The sequence below is a fragment of the Aotus nancymaae genome, unplaced genomic scaffold, assembly GCF_030222135.1.
Source record: "Aotus nancymaae isolate 86718 unplaced genomic scaffold, 86718_ANA_hifiasm-v0.15.2.pri h1tg000011l, whole genome shotgun sequence".
Lineage (NCBI taxonomy): Eukaryota > Metazoa > Chordata > Mammalia > Primates > Aotidae > Aotus > Aotus nancymaae.
The window spans coordinates 85784922-85799679 of record NW_026988422.1 but is presented as its reverse complement, the minus strand read 5'-3'; the positions used below and the strand labels follow the sequence as shown (position 1 = coordinate 85799679).

General features: G+C 45.5%; 1 protein-coding gene across 6 annotated transcripts in view; it reads right to left on the bottom strand.

The window, feature by feature from the left end:
* Positions 1–14758, bottom strand: part of TECPR2 (tectonin beta-propeller repeat containing 2) — a 131798-nt gene that overhangs the window by 17215 nt on the left and 99825 nt on the right. For all 6 annotated transcript variants that reach the window (XM_064375227.1, XM_064375230.1, XM_064375225.1 and 3 more), the window contains one exon: positions 12654–12802. In XM_064375227.1, coding sequence (XP_064231297.1) covers positions 12654–12802 — 149 coding nt within the window. The remainder of the gene's footprint in view (positions 1–12653; positions 12803–14758) is intronic.

Sequence of the window (14758 nt, the reverse complement as noted above, 5' to 3'; positions counted from 1 at the left end):
CTATCTCAGCTCACTGCAACCTCTGTCTCCTGGGTTCAAGCAATTCTCTTGTGTCAGCCTCCCAAGTAGCTGGGATTACAGGTGCGCACCACCACACCCAGCTGATTTTTGTATTTTTAGTGGAGATGGGGTTTCGCCATGTTGGCCAGGCTGGTCTCAAACTCCTGACCTCAGGTGATCTGCCCACCTTGGCCTCCCAAATTGCAGGGATTATAGGCGTGAGCCACCACACTCAGCCTGGGTTAGCATATTTAAATATTTTATACAAATGAGGTTTTTTTGGAGACAGGGTCTTGCTCTGTCACCCAGGCTGGAGTGAAGTGACAGCCATCATGACTCACTACAGTCTCTGCCTCCTGGGCTCAAGGGATCCTCCCATCTCAGCCTCCCAAGCAGCTGGGACCACAAGCATACACCACCACATTCAGCTACTTTTTGCATTTTTTGTACAGATGGGGTTTTGTCATGTTGCTCAGGCTGGTCTCAAACTCCTGGGCTCAAGTGATCTGCTCGCTTTGGCCTCCCAAAGTGTTGGGATTACAGGCATGAGCCACTGCACCTGGCCAAATTTTATATAAACAAAATGATACAGTATGTATTCTTTGTCTGGCATCTTGACTCAGCATAATTATTTCATCAAATCTGGACAACTTTCAACTGTATTTCTTCTTTAAATCTTTTTTTCCTGTCACCCTTCTTCCTTCTTTTAAGACTTTGATTTCATTTATGTGAGGCCACTTTAAGGGGTCTGTGCTCACTGATTCTCTGAACATTTGCCAGTCTTTCTCTCTGGGCTTCAACGTGGATGGGTTTTTCACTGCTGCGTCTTCAAGCTCACTATTCTTTTCTTCTGCAATTTCTGTATGCTGCCATTAATCTCATCCAGTGTATTTTTCAGCTCAGACATTGCAATTTTAATCCCTACAAGTTTGATTGAAGTTTTGTTTTTGTTTTTTTTTTTAGAGGTGAGGTCTTGTCATCTTGCTCAGGCTCATCTTGAACTCCTGAGCGCAAGCAATTTTCTCAGCTCAGCCTCCCAAAGTGCTGGGATTGCAGGCATGAGCCACTACACCCAGGCTGGAGGGTTTTCGTTGTTGCTGTTGTTTTGAGATGGAGTTTTGCTCTTGTTACCCAGGCTGCAGTCCAATGGCACGATCTCAGCTCATCACAACCTCTGCCTCCCAGGTTCAAGCGATTCTCCTGCTTCAGCCTCCCAAGTAGCTGAGGTTACAGGCATGTGCCACCATACCTGCTAATTTTGTATTTTTAGCAGAGACAGGGTTTCACCATGTTAGGCTGATCTCAAACTCCTGACCTAAGGTGATCCACCCGCCTTGGCCTCCCAAAGTGCTGGGATTACAGGCATGAGCCATGCCCAGCCTTTTTTTTTTTTTTTTTTTTTTTTTTTTGAGACAGAGTCTTGCTCTGTCACCCAGGCTGGAGTCCAGTGATGCAATCTCAGCTCACTGCAACCTCTGCCTCCCAGGTTCAAGCGATTCTCCTTCCTCAGCCTCCTGAGTGGCTAAGATTACAGGTGTGTACCACCACGCTTGGCTAATTTTTCTATTTTTAGTAGAGACGAGGTTTTGCCATGTTGGCCAGGCTGGTCTTGAACTCCTGACCTCAGGTGGTCTGCCCACCTCAGCCTCCCAAAGTACTGAGATTGTAGGTGTGAGCCGCTGTGTGCCTTGCCTAGCCTCAAGTTTTTGTATCTCCCATTTTTCTGCTTAACGGGTTGAATCTCTCTACTAGCTTCTTGAACACATAAGGGTATAACAACTGTTTTAATGTCCTGTCTATGAATCTTACCATCTGTATTATTTCTGGGTCAGCTCCTATTGATGGATTTCTTCCTCCTTCATTGGAAGTCGTATTTTCGTGCTTCTCTGCTTGCCGGGTAAATGTTAATTGGTTGCCCATGTGAATTTTACCTTGTTGATGTTGAATATTTTTGCAATCTGTAAATATTCTTGAGCTTTGTTCTGAGATGCTGTTAAGTTACTCTGAAACAGTTTGATTCTTCGGAGTCTTGCTTTTAAGCTCCAGTAGGTAGGACCAGCGCTGCATTTAGTGTCAGGCTAGTTCTCCTCCATATCTGAGGCAAAACACTCCTGGGTATATGACCTACTTATGGGTGCATGTGATCCATCCAGCAGAAGACCCCCTGGCTGGTCACAGGAAATTGTGTCACAGGCTTCTTCCTCAAACATGGGCTAACCAGGCCACTTGCCTGGCTTCAAGCTCTTCAAGCTTTTCAGGAGCAATGCCAATGTATCAGCTCAGGACTCCCTGCTCTGGCCTGTGCTGGCCTCCCAATATGGCCCCTTCCTGAACCCTGGGCAAGGGTGCCTATACTTCCTGTCCCCTCTGCCTGGAACGCCCTCTGTCCTGCCTGCCACACTGCTTGTCACTTGCCTTTCTTGTACCAGTGCCACCTCCTTTGAGATCCTCTGACCACTCCAAGGCCCTCTCCAGCTGGATTCATGGCACTCTGCCCACAGCTCTAGAAGCACAGGGGCCAGGAGTTTGCATGTGCGTCTCCAGGGTAGCCTGTGAGTGTCCCTGGATGGGACTGCCTTTGCCGCTGCTCCGTATATTGTGGGCCTTGAGGATGAGGGGCTGAGGAGTCCAGGCACAACCACTGGCCACCCTGAGACCAGGAACCTCACTTTTGCCAGGTCTTGCTTTCCTCACTTGCAGAGGTTGAGTGGCAAGGTTACGTGTTTTCCAGTCTCCTTCTGGCTCTAAAATCTTGGAGGAGAAGGAAGGAGGGACCTACTAGGATTCAGCGTTATATGAGCTGGACAGGTCAGAGACGTGCCTTGGAGAAGAAAGGTTGTTCACCGACCCACAGAAGATGGGTCCCTTGTAAAATACACATATTTTTCTCCCTGATTATGAAAAAACATTTTCTGCCCGTTTTGGGAAAATATGGTAAATAGAGAAGGATACTGTAATCACTCATAATCCCTGGATCAAAATAGTCATCTTTGCTGTAGTTTCTTCTAGGTTTTCAGTGGGAAGTTATTTTTTATTTATTTATTTATTTATTTATTTTTAAACTCATTTTTAAATGATGGCTTTTTTTTAAACTGTACTTTAGGTTCTGGGGTACATGTGCAGATCATACAGGATTGTTGCATAGGTACTCACTTGAGCCCGGGTGTTCAAAATCAGCCTAGGCAACATAGTGAGACCCCATCGCTACAAGTAATTTTAAAAATTAGCCAGGTGTGGTGGCCTAGACCTGTGGTCCCAGCTACTCAGGAGGCTGAGGTGGAGGATCACTTGAGCCCAGGAGGTCAAGGCTGCAGTGAGCTGTGATTGCACCACTGTACTGCAGCCTGGGCAACAGAGCAAGACCCTATCTTACTCAATTAATAAACATAAAAAATACATGGGGAGAAATGCCAGATATAGGTGACACGGCAAGGTGGTTTGCTCTCTCCATCCCGTCACCTATATCTGGCATTTCTCCCCATGTATTTTTTATGTTTATTAATTGAGTAAGACAGGGTCTTGCTCTGTTGCCCAGGCTGCAGTACAGTGGTGCAATCACAGCTCACTGCAGCCTTGACCTCCTGGGCTCAAGTGATCCTCCACCTCAGCCTCCTGAGTAGCTGGGACCACAGGTCTAGGCCACCACACCTGGCTAATTTTTAAAATTACTTGTAGCGATGGGGTCTCACTATGTTGCCTAGGCTGATTTTGAACACCCGGGCTCAAGTGATCCTCCCACTTTGGCCTCCCAAAGTGCTGGGATTATAGGCATGAGCCACTGCACCCAGCCTAGTGGGATTTTAGTTTTGTTTTACAAAATTGGAAGCACACCATAGCTTCCATTTCAGAGTCCACTGTAAGCACAGTAAGAACAGACGCCCCTTCTACTCAAGCACATGGGGCGTACAGAATGAGAAAATTCACACCAACTATGCTTGCATGAGAGGTCCCTCTAACAGGACAGAAAATTCTCTAACTCAAACAGCAAACTCCAGACTCTGAAGATGGTAAACACACTATAAATATTTTCTTCAAACCCTTCCAAGTGTTAGCATGTCTGAAAACTGAGCCATTTGTTTTGAGTACTTTGTTAAAACTTTACTGCAAAACTACTACAGGAGGGGTATCTCACCAGAGAAGAGAGGAAGAGACGAAACTAAACAGAGAAGCTGACACTAATTTTAAGATTTCCGTGGCTTCACTTCATTCACGTGCCACGAGCATCTATCCCCTGCCTCCATTTCCATTTCCACTGCGAACACATCCTCTGTGCAGATGAAGAAGCTCAAGTCGAAGAACAAACAAAACAAGGTAGAAAGACGTTAAACATGATTAAATGTGTACCCACCCGTTCTCCAGTCCTCAGAGTCAACCAGCTCATCCCATATTCCAGTCCTCTGAGTGAACCCCCGTCTCTCCTCACTCCTGGACTCATTTTCAGGACCCTCTGCCATTTAAAGATTCGAGTGTGTAGGCTTTGTCCTAAAATACCACATGTGAGGTCCCTGAGCCTAGGACATGTTGCCATAACCTGGCGCTTGCTGCCATCCTGCAGTTGGTCCTGGCCCAGGCCATGGACCTCAGAGCCACGGGAGGGGCAGAGGCAGGTGTCACACACCTGGGTCTATGTCCCAGTCCTGCTGCCTGCCTGCTATGAGGCCGCAGGCAACTTTCTGAACCTCTGAGCTAGGGTTTTCTCCTATGTCAAATGGGGATAGAGGCAGCCACTTCCCAGGCTGATGTCAGGACTGATGGATAGGTGTGCTTCAGGCATTAGCCTGGCACAAGGTGAGTGCATGGCAGCAGAGTCTGTCTTCACTTCTGATCTCAGCAAACAACCGTCAGTGCCAGCAGCCCGGGAGAAGTGCCTTCCTCAGCCCAGGGGAGCCTCAGCAGGGGCAGCACCTGCGAGCTGGGGGCCTGGGTCCCTGCCTGGGCTTGGCACATACCAGGTTTGGGTTCCTGGGCAAGTTGATCAATTGTCTGGGTAACAGATTTCCTTGTAAAGTAGGAAGAACTATTCTATTTTCTGACTTTCCTATTTTCTGGGGTAAAAAAGGGTTAAGGATAAGGCAGTGCTTGGCAAAGTGCAGTAGAAAGATCTATGCACATGTGAAGCCTGATTTCTTTCCCACAGAAACCAGCTTGAAAAGCATTTTGTATCTACAGAATCCATGGCAAAGTGAGTGTCTTCTATAGCACACTAAAAGCTAACTGAGAAAATGTGGCTCTATTCAGCAGAACTACTTGAAATAGTTAATGCTTAACATCCCATTTAGCAATCACTACTTTATTCAGAGCACAGCTCTGAGGTCCTTTCATGTGAATTTGTTCTATTTTGGCCATTTTCCTGGGCAAAGCTGTTGATCACCACAGTCAATAGAGCACTTTAAGCAAAGTTCTCTTCCCCCATTTTAGCTTTGCTTCCTGGAGGTTATTCTAGAGTCTACATGGAGACAGGGACAGGAATTTGTGGCTGGACACAGTTCTCCACATAACCCTTTTGCTAGGTACCTGTGTGGCCCCATGGCTGCAGAGGGGTGCAGACAAGCAGAGGCAAGGGTGGCTCCAGCCCCACTGAGGGCTGAGCCTGGCAGCTCACTGCCTGCCCTCCTCTCCTGCATCCTGGCCTCTGGCTTGCTGGGAAAAGGAGGAGGCAAGGCATATGGGTGCTCAACCCACTCAACAATGTTCTTTGCCACAACATGTCCTGCAAATCTTGCTCTTGCACTCAGCAGCCCTCTACTAACACTGGCCTGCCTCTGGACTGGGATCCTACAAACTTTATTGTCCAATGTCACCACAGGTCTTCCACATGTACGTGATAATTGTGACAAATATTCCCTGGAGCTACCAGAGGAATATCTCCATCAAGCAAAGCACTGTGCATAAGAATGTGTAGAGGAAGTAACAGAGTGGAAATGGAAGAAACAGAGAACAGAAAAACAACAGAGAAAAAGCAAGAAAACCAAAAGGAGGTGTTTTGAAAAGAGCAGCAAAATCGACAAACCTTTAGCTAGACTGACTAAGAAAAAATGAGAGAAGATTCAAATTATTATTATTATTCGAGTCTTCTGTCGCCCAGGCTGAAGTACAGTGGCAACTGGCAACTGGCAATCACAGCTCACTGCAGCCCTGAACTCCTGGGCCCAAGCAATTTTCCTACCTCAGCCTCCTGAGTAGCTGGGACTACAGGTGCACTATCAGGTCCAGGGTATTTTATTTACGTATTTATTTTGGTGGAGATGATGTCTTGCTATGTTGCCCAGGCTGGTCTTGAACTCCTAGGTTCAAGTAGTCTTCCTGCCTCAACCTTCCAAAGTGGGATTACAGACACAAGCCACTGTGCCCAGCCAAGTCAAATTATTAAAATCAGAAAGAGGGGACATTACCACCAACTTCACAGAAATAAAAAGTATTGCAGAAGAATACTATGAACAATTGCATCCCAATAAATTAGATAAAACAGATGAAATGAACAAATTCCTAGAAAAAATAAAATACTCAGATTGAATCAAGAAGAAATACAGGCTGGACGCAGTGGCTTATGCCTGTAATCTCAGCACTTTGGGAGGTTGAGGCAGGTGGATCACTTGAGGTTAGGAGTTCAAGACCAGCCTGACCAACATGGTGAAACCCTGTCTCTACTAAAAATACAAAATTAGCCAGGTGTGGTGATACACTCCTGTAACCCCAGCTACTTGGGAGGCTGAGGCAGGAGAATGGCTTGAACCTGGGAAGTGGAGGTTGCAGTGAGCTGAGATGGCGACACTGCACTCCAGCCTGGACAACAAAAGCAAAACTCCATCTCAAAAAAAAAAAAAAAGAAGAAGAAGAAATAGAATAGAAAATGCCGAATGAATGGGCTGGGCACAGTGGGTCATGCCTATAATCCTAGCACTTTGGGAGGCTAAAGCGGGTGTATCATTTGAGGTCAGGAGTTCAAGACTAGCCTGGCCAACATGGTGAAACCTTGTCTTTACTAAAAATACAAAAATTACCCAGGTGTGGTGGTGCACATCTGTAGTCCTAACTACTAGGGAGGCTGAGGCAGGAGAACTGCATGGACCAGGGAGATGGAGGTTGCAGTCAGTTGAGATCATGCCAATGCACTCCAGCCTGGGTGACAGAGTGAGACTCCACCTCAAAAAAAAAAAAAATTCTGAATAGACCTATAACGAATAAAAAGATCAAACCAGTAATCAAACAAATTTCCCACAAAAAATGCTGAGGCCTACATGGCTACATGAATTCATGGATGGGATGATGAATCCTAACAAATGTTAAAAAATAACACCGATCTTTCAGAAACTCTTCCCAAAAGCAGAAAAGAAGGAAATACTTCCCCATGCATTCTACGAGGGCAGCATTACCTTGATACCCAAACCAGGCAAACACATGAAATGAAAACCAAAGACCAAGATCTCTCATGAATACAGACACAAAATTCTCAACAAAACTTTAGCAAACCAAATCCAGCAACGTATACATACGAAGGATTACATGTCATGACCAACGGGGATTTATCCCAGGAATGAAAATAATGAAAACGTGTTTCAACATATAAAACTCCACCAGTATAATGTATCATATTAATAAAGGAAAAAACCCACATGACCATCTCAATAGTCAGAGAAAAAGCATTTGACAAAACCCAATACCCTTTCATCATAAAAAACACTCAACAAACTAGGAACAGAAAGGAACTCCTAGAATTCCTTCTAGAGATGGAAGGGAACTTCAACTTAATAAAGGGAACCTAAGAAAACACAAAGCTCACATCGTGTGTGTGTGTGTGTGTGTGTGTGTGTGTGTGTGTGTATTTTTTTTTTTTTTGAGATGGAGTTTTGCTCTTGTTGCCCAGGGAGGGCAATGGGCGATCTCAGCTCACCACAACCTCCGCCTCCCAGGTTCAAGTGATTCTCCTGCCTCAGCCTACCGAGTAGCTGGGATTACAGGCATGCACTGCCACACCTGGCTAATATTGTATTTTGAGTACAGACGGGATTTCTCCATGTTGGTCAGGCTGGTCTCAAACTCTTGACCTCAGGTGATCTGCCCACCTCAGCCTCCCAAAGTTCTGGGATTATAGGCATGAGCCACCTCACCCAGCTTCTCACATCATATTTAATGGTAAAAAACTAGATGCCGGCCGGGCGCGGTGGCTCAAGCCTGTAATCCCAGCACTTTGGGAGGCCGAGGCGGGTGGATCACGAGGTCAAGAGATCGAGACCATCCTGGTCAACATGGTGAAACCCCGTCTCTACTAATACAAAAAATTAGCTGGGCACGGTGGCGCGTGCCTGTAATCCCAGCTACTCAGGAGGCTGAGGCAGGAGAATTGCCTGAACCCAGGAGGCGGAGATTGCGGTGAGCCGAGATCGCGCCATTGCGCTCCAGCCTGGGTATCAAGAGCGAAACTCCGTCTCAAAAAAAAAAAAAAAAAAAAAAAAAAAAACTAGATGCCTTTCCCTTAAGATCAGAAACAAGACAAGGATGCCCACTCTCACCACTTCTATTCAACACTGTACTAGAAATTCCAACCAGGGCAATGAGGCAAGACAATAAAATAAAATACATCCAGAGAGGAAGGAAGAAGTAAAATTATCTCTATTGGCAGCCCATATCAGAAGCCATGATCTCATCTATTGAAAATGCAAAGGAATCTACAAAAACTTGTTAGACCCAATAAACAAGTTTAGCAAGGTTGCCAGACACAAGATCAATATACAAAAGTCTCTACTGGCAGTGAGCAATCTGAAAATGAAGAAAACAATTACATTTACAATAGTATCAAAAGAAATAAAGAACTTAGAAATGAACTTAGCAAAAACAGTATAAAACATAAACTCTGAAAGCTACAGAACATTGGTGAAGGAAAGTAAAGAAGATCTAAATGGGAAGAAATCCCACGTTCACAGACTGGAACATTTTCTAAATTGTTCTACTGATTCAACACAATTCCTTTCAAAATTCCAGCATTTTTTTTTTTTTTTTTTTCAGAAATTGACAAACTTATTCTAAAATTCACATGGATGTAGGAGGGACTTCATGTAGCAAAAACAATCTTGAAAAAGAAAAAGTTGGAGGACTCATCCTTCCTGATTTCAAAATTTACAACAAAGCTAACTAGTCAGGGCAGAGCAGGATAAGGAGAGACGCACAGATCACTGGGGCAGAACTCAGAGTGCAGTAGTAACCCCTTCTACTTATGATCAGTTGGTTCTGACAAGGGTGTTAGGATAATTTAATGCAGACAGAATAGTCTTTTCGATAAATGGTGCTGGTACAACTGGATATCCACATGTAAAAGAATTCATTTGGACACTTATCTCGTACCATATACAAAAATTAACTCAAAATGGATGAAGCATTTAATGTAAGAGCTAAAACTATAAAACTGCTGGAAGAAAACAGGGGTAAATCTTTGTGACCTTAGACTAGGCAACTAAAAGCAGAAGCAACTGAAGAAAAAATAAACTGGACTTCATAAAAATAAAAATATTTGTGCATCAAAGATCATAAATGCACAGAATGGAAGAAAATACTTGAAAATCATATATCTCATAATGGTCTAGTACCCAGAATACATAAAGAACTCTTATATAAAACTCAACAATAAGAGCTGGATGCGGTGGCTCACGCCTGTAATCCTAGCACTTTGGGAGGCCAAGGCAGGTGGATCACCAAAGGTCAGTAGTTTGAGACCAGCCTGGCCAATATGGTGAAACCCCGTCTCTATCAAAAATATGAAAAAAATTACCTGGGCATGGTAGCATGTGCCTGTAGTCTCAGATACTTGGGAGGCTGAGGCAGGGGGATTGCTTGAACCCAGGAGGTGGAGGTTGTAGTGAGCCAAGATCGCACCATTGCACTCCAGACTGGGTAACAAGAGCAAAACTTTGTCTCAAAAGAAAAAAAAAATTGGATAAAATTTGTTTTTGGTGAGGATGCGAAAAACAAAAACTCTTGTGTCTTGCTGGTGGAACATAAAATGGTGTGGCCACTATGAAAAATACTTTGACATCCTTAAAAAGTTCAACATGGCCAGGCACGGTGGCTCATGCCTATAATCCCAGCACTTTGAGAGGCTGAGGCAGGCAGATTATGAGGTCAGGAGTTTAAGACCAGTCTGACCAATATAGTGAAACCCCGTCTCTACTAAAAATACAAAAATTAGCCAGGTGTGGTGGCACACGCCTGTAGTCCTAGCTACTGGGGAGGCTGAGGCAGGAGAATCACTTAAACCTGGGAGGCAGAGGTTGTAGTGAGCTGAGATCGCCCCACTGCACTCCAGCCTGGACGAGAGGGAGACTTCGTCAAAATAACAATAATAAGTTCAACACAGAATCCCCATATGACCTGCAATTCCACTTACAGGCAGACACACAATAGAACTGAGAACATACACCCTCCCTAAAGACTTGCACACAAATGTTGACAGCAGCATTATTCACAGTAGCCAACAAGCAGCAACAGTCCAAATGTCCATCCACTGGTGAAATGATAAACTGATGTGGCCTATCCACACAACAGAACTGTTATTTAGTGGAAAAAAGTAATTAAGAACCGATATATCTACAACATGGATGAACTCTCAAACATGATACAAAGTGAAAGATGTCCGATAAAAAAGGCCACATATTATGCGATCACATTTATATAAAATGTCTAGAATAGGCAAAGCCATAGAACTAGGAAGCAGATCAGTGGCTGCCATGGGCAGAGGGCTGGGGGTTCTGTGAGAGCAGGACGTGACTGCTAATGGGTAAGGGTTTTCTTTTTTTTGGAGTGATGAAACATTTGGAATTGGCTAGTCCTAACTGTTGCACACTCTGTGAATATGCTAGAAACCCTGAACCGCATACTGTAGAAGGCTGATTTTTTTTTTTTTTTTGAGACAGAGTTTTGCTCTTGTTACCGAGGTTGGAGTGCAGTGGCGCGATCTCGGCTCACTGCAACCTCCACCTCCTGGGTTCAAATAATTCTCCTGCCTCAGCCTCCCGAGTAGCTGGGACTACAGGCGCGTGCCATCATGCCCAGCTAATTTTTGTATTTTTAGTAGAGACGGGGTTTCACCATGTTGACCAGGATGGTCTCGATCTCTTGACCTCGTGATCCACCTGCCTCGGCCTCCCAAAGTGCTGGGATTACAGGTGTGAGCCACCGCGCCTGGCCAGAAGGCTGAATTTTTATGCTACTCGGGTTATAGCTTAAAAGGAAGAATATAAAGGGTTAGAAGGGAAGAAAGGAATGTACTGACAGTGACGTGTCAGAGGAGTCCACTTGGGTGAAGGTAACTAGAGAACTTAAGAACAATAATGAAACTAAGGACAAGCGGCTTGCTTTTCACCATCACTGCACCCCAGCAGTGCTGAACAATGGCAGTAAAAAAGGCTCCTCTCTGCAGGGTGGACTGCTCCCTGTACGCCACTGTGAGTACGTCACTGTGTGCAGAGGGAAAAGGGAGCGTGCGTTATAATTCATTATGGACCACCTCATGTTTGCACAGTGCTGTATCGTTTGCAAAGTGCTGTCAGAGACATTACCATCCCCATAAACCTGTGGAGGAGGAAGACCCACCAATGAGGACGAGAAGCCTCCCTGTGGCCATGACTGCTAGTGGTGGCCTCCACAGAGCTCTAGAGCCGAATACTGATTTCAGTATAGGGTTTCCCACCAGCCACACTCCCCAGGGCTGGTGGGCGGGATCGGTGTCCTCATCCCTGAGGTCTCGTCATGCCCAAAACGTGGATAGTTACGCACAAAGGCATTTACCCGACTCTATCTCTTTCCTGACTCCACTGAAGGTTTCTCTGCCCAACAAGGAACCATTCCTCCCTCCCCACTGCTGCATCCACATACGGCACCTTCACCTGTTTCCCAGCAGGTACCAAAGGGGCCTAGCAGGAGTCTGGGAAAACAAGTCTCAGAAAACCACAGCCCCTAAAAAAAACCAAAAATAAAAAAGAAGGAAAAAAAAAAAAGAATAGAAAACCACAGCCCCTAGTTATGAACTGCAGCAGAAATCTATTCAGCACGGGAACCACGTCTGTGGGATCTTCAAGGGTAACTAGATAGCACATTAAAATCAGACTTCTGCTTGTGAGCTGAGTGCTGGAAGAGTCAGGAGAGCACAGACGCTCTCCTGGGATGCGCTGTCAGCTGAAACACGGCAGGAGCTGGCCGGGGTGGGCGGGGCAGGAAATGGAATTTCTTCAACAAACCGGGAGAGGCACTTGGCATTTTCTCCGTGACAAGATTCGAAGTGACTTTTACTTCTTCTTTATACTTTTGGGTACTGACTTATTATCACTATTATTATTATTATAAAATAGAGGTTCCAATACATATAGGCAGATTTAAAAAGTAATTTTCACCTAGTAAAAAGTCAGAAACAAAATATTTTTATTTTGAAAGAGAAAAAATATGTGTTGACTCCTAATCTGTAACAATCTGTTCAGCTCTAAACTTCACAAATACCGAATTCCAACTGTGATGTCCGTGAGCAAAAGTGTGGAGACCCTGGGGGCATGGCTCCTGGCAGCTGCTGGGAGGCCTCTACAGGCTGTGGGGATCTTTTTTCCCAGTCCCAGAATCCTCAGTTTCTGTCTTACTAAAGAGTGAGTTCCCACCAGCTAACTTCTGCTTACCTGGACAGGTGGCTCAATCATTATCCAGGCTGGAAGCATGAGACTGGGATTGAGAGGCTGAGTCCCTACACGGAAGTAAACTCCACCCCTGGAATCACAGGCCCAGATGTGCTGATTTCCACATGCCAAGCTTGTCAACTTTACAGCTCCTATAGACAAAGAAAAGTACACACATTGTAATTACTTTTTGTACAATGACTAATCTTTCATCTAATCTATGAACTTTGATTTTCTACTTCAAAGAAAGGAGGCTGCATTTGCAACTGAACTCGGACACTAAGTCATCTGATCTGCCCTAGTCCATCCACATTGGCTATGTGGACTTGGCTGGGCTTGAGAACGTCGTAACTCATGAGAGTTATGACAGCCTCTGGCCACTCTGCCACCTGCCAGGTACCACACAGCACCCCTTCCAGGCAACAGGCAAAGCAGTCAAGATGCTGCCAGCACATTGTCCTGAACCACCAAGCTCTGGGATTAGTATCTCCACGTGGGTCCCATTGCCAGCTTCCTCAGACACGCGACTAATGCCAGTAAATTCTGGATCTGGAGAGAGGGAACTCATATTTACAGGTAATCTTGACCTTAATTAGAATTAAACTGACTGGGCACGGTGGCACACACCTGTAATCTTAGCACTTTTGGAGGTCATGGTGGGTAGATCGGTTAAAACCAGAAGTTTAAGACCAACTTGGGCAGCATATTGAGACCCTGTTTCTACAAAATACATAGATGAGTTGGGCATGGTGGCACACGCCTGTAGTCCCAGCTACTCGGGAGGCTGAGATCACTTGGGCCCAAGAAGTCAAGGCTGCAGTGAGCCATGATGGTGCCACCACACTTCAGCCTGGGTGACTGAGGCCTCATCGCGAAAAAACAAAAAAAACAAAACCAAGTCTCCCAAATAATATTCATTTTTATTTCTTTATTTCTCATAGCTATTGAGACTGATTGTAAGCGGAAAGGAAATGGGAAGTTTTTTAAAAATAGAAATTACATCTGATAATAGTCTGGCTAAAAGAACAGCAGTCAACAACAGTTCCTGAGTAGCTGCCGTGGACAGGCTGTCAGCCAGGTCTTTATACACTCATCTCAAGCCCCACAACAATGACACATGGTGAGTATTGTCCCACTTTACCCATGAGACCACTGGGACTCAGCCAGAAAGAGATCTGCCGAGGGCCACATGGCAGAAGGCAGTCAGTCAAGGAGGCAGAGGAGGATCTACGATTTGGACCTGGCTCAGCCTGGCTTCTCTGAATCAGCAACTTCTGACCTCTGAGACTTTCCCTACAGTGCAATGCACAGATCTTCAGGGCTAAGTCCAATTCGATTTTTTTGTTTTGTTTTTGAGACAGAGTCTCGTTCTGTCATCTAGGCTGGCATTCAGTGGCGTGATCTTGGCTCACTGCAACCTCCGCCTCCTGGGTTCAAGCAATTCTCATGCCTCAGCCTCCCAAGTAGCTGGGATTACAGGCATGTGCCACCATGCCCAGCTAATATTTGTATTTTTAGTAGAGACGGGGTTTCACCAGTTGTCCAGGCTGGTCTTGAACTCCTGATCTCAAGTGATCAACCTACTTCAGCCTCCCAAAGCGTTGGGATTACAGGTGTAAGCCACCACACCCGCCCCAAAGTTTTAAACAACTTTGTCACCCTAAAAAGTTCCCTCAACTCCCTTCTGGTCAATGCCCTCTACTCTGAGGCAACTGCTGAACTGACTTCTTTTTTTCTTTTTTCTTTTGAGACACAGACTCATTCTGTTGCCCAGGCTTGGATGCAGTGGTGTAATCTTGGCTCATTGCAACCTCTGCCTCCTGGGTTTTTTTTTTTTTTGAGACAGTCTCGCTCTGTTGCCCAGGCTGAAGTGCAGTGATATGATCTCTGCTCACAGCAGCCTCAGCCTCCTGGCTTCAAGCAATTCTCCTGCCTCAGCTTCCCACGTAGCTGGGATTACAGGCGCCTGCTACCACGTCCAGCTAATTTTTATATTTTTAGTAGAGACAGGGTTTCACCATGTTGGCCAGGCTAGTCTCCTGACCTCAGGTGATCCACCCGCCTCGGCCTCTCAAAGTGCTGGGATTACAGGCGTGAGCCGCCGTGCC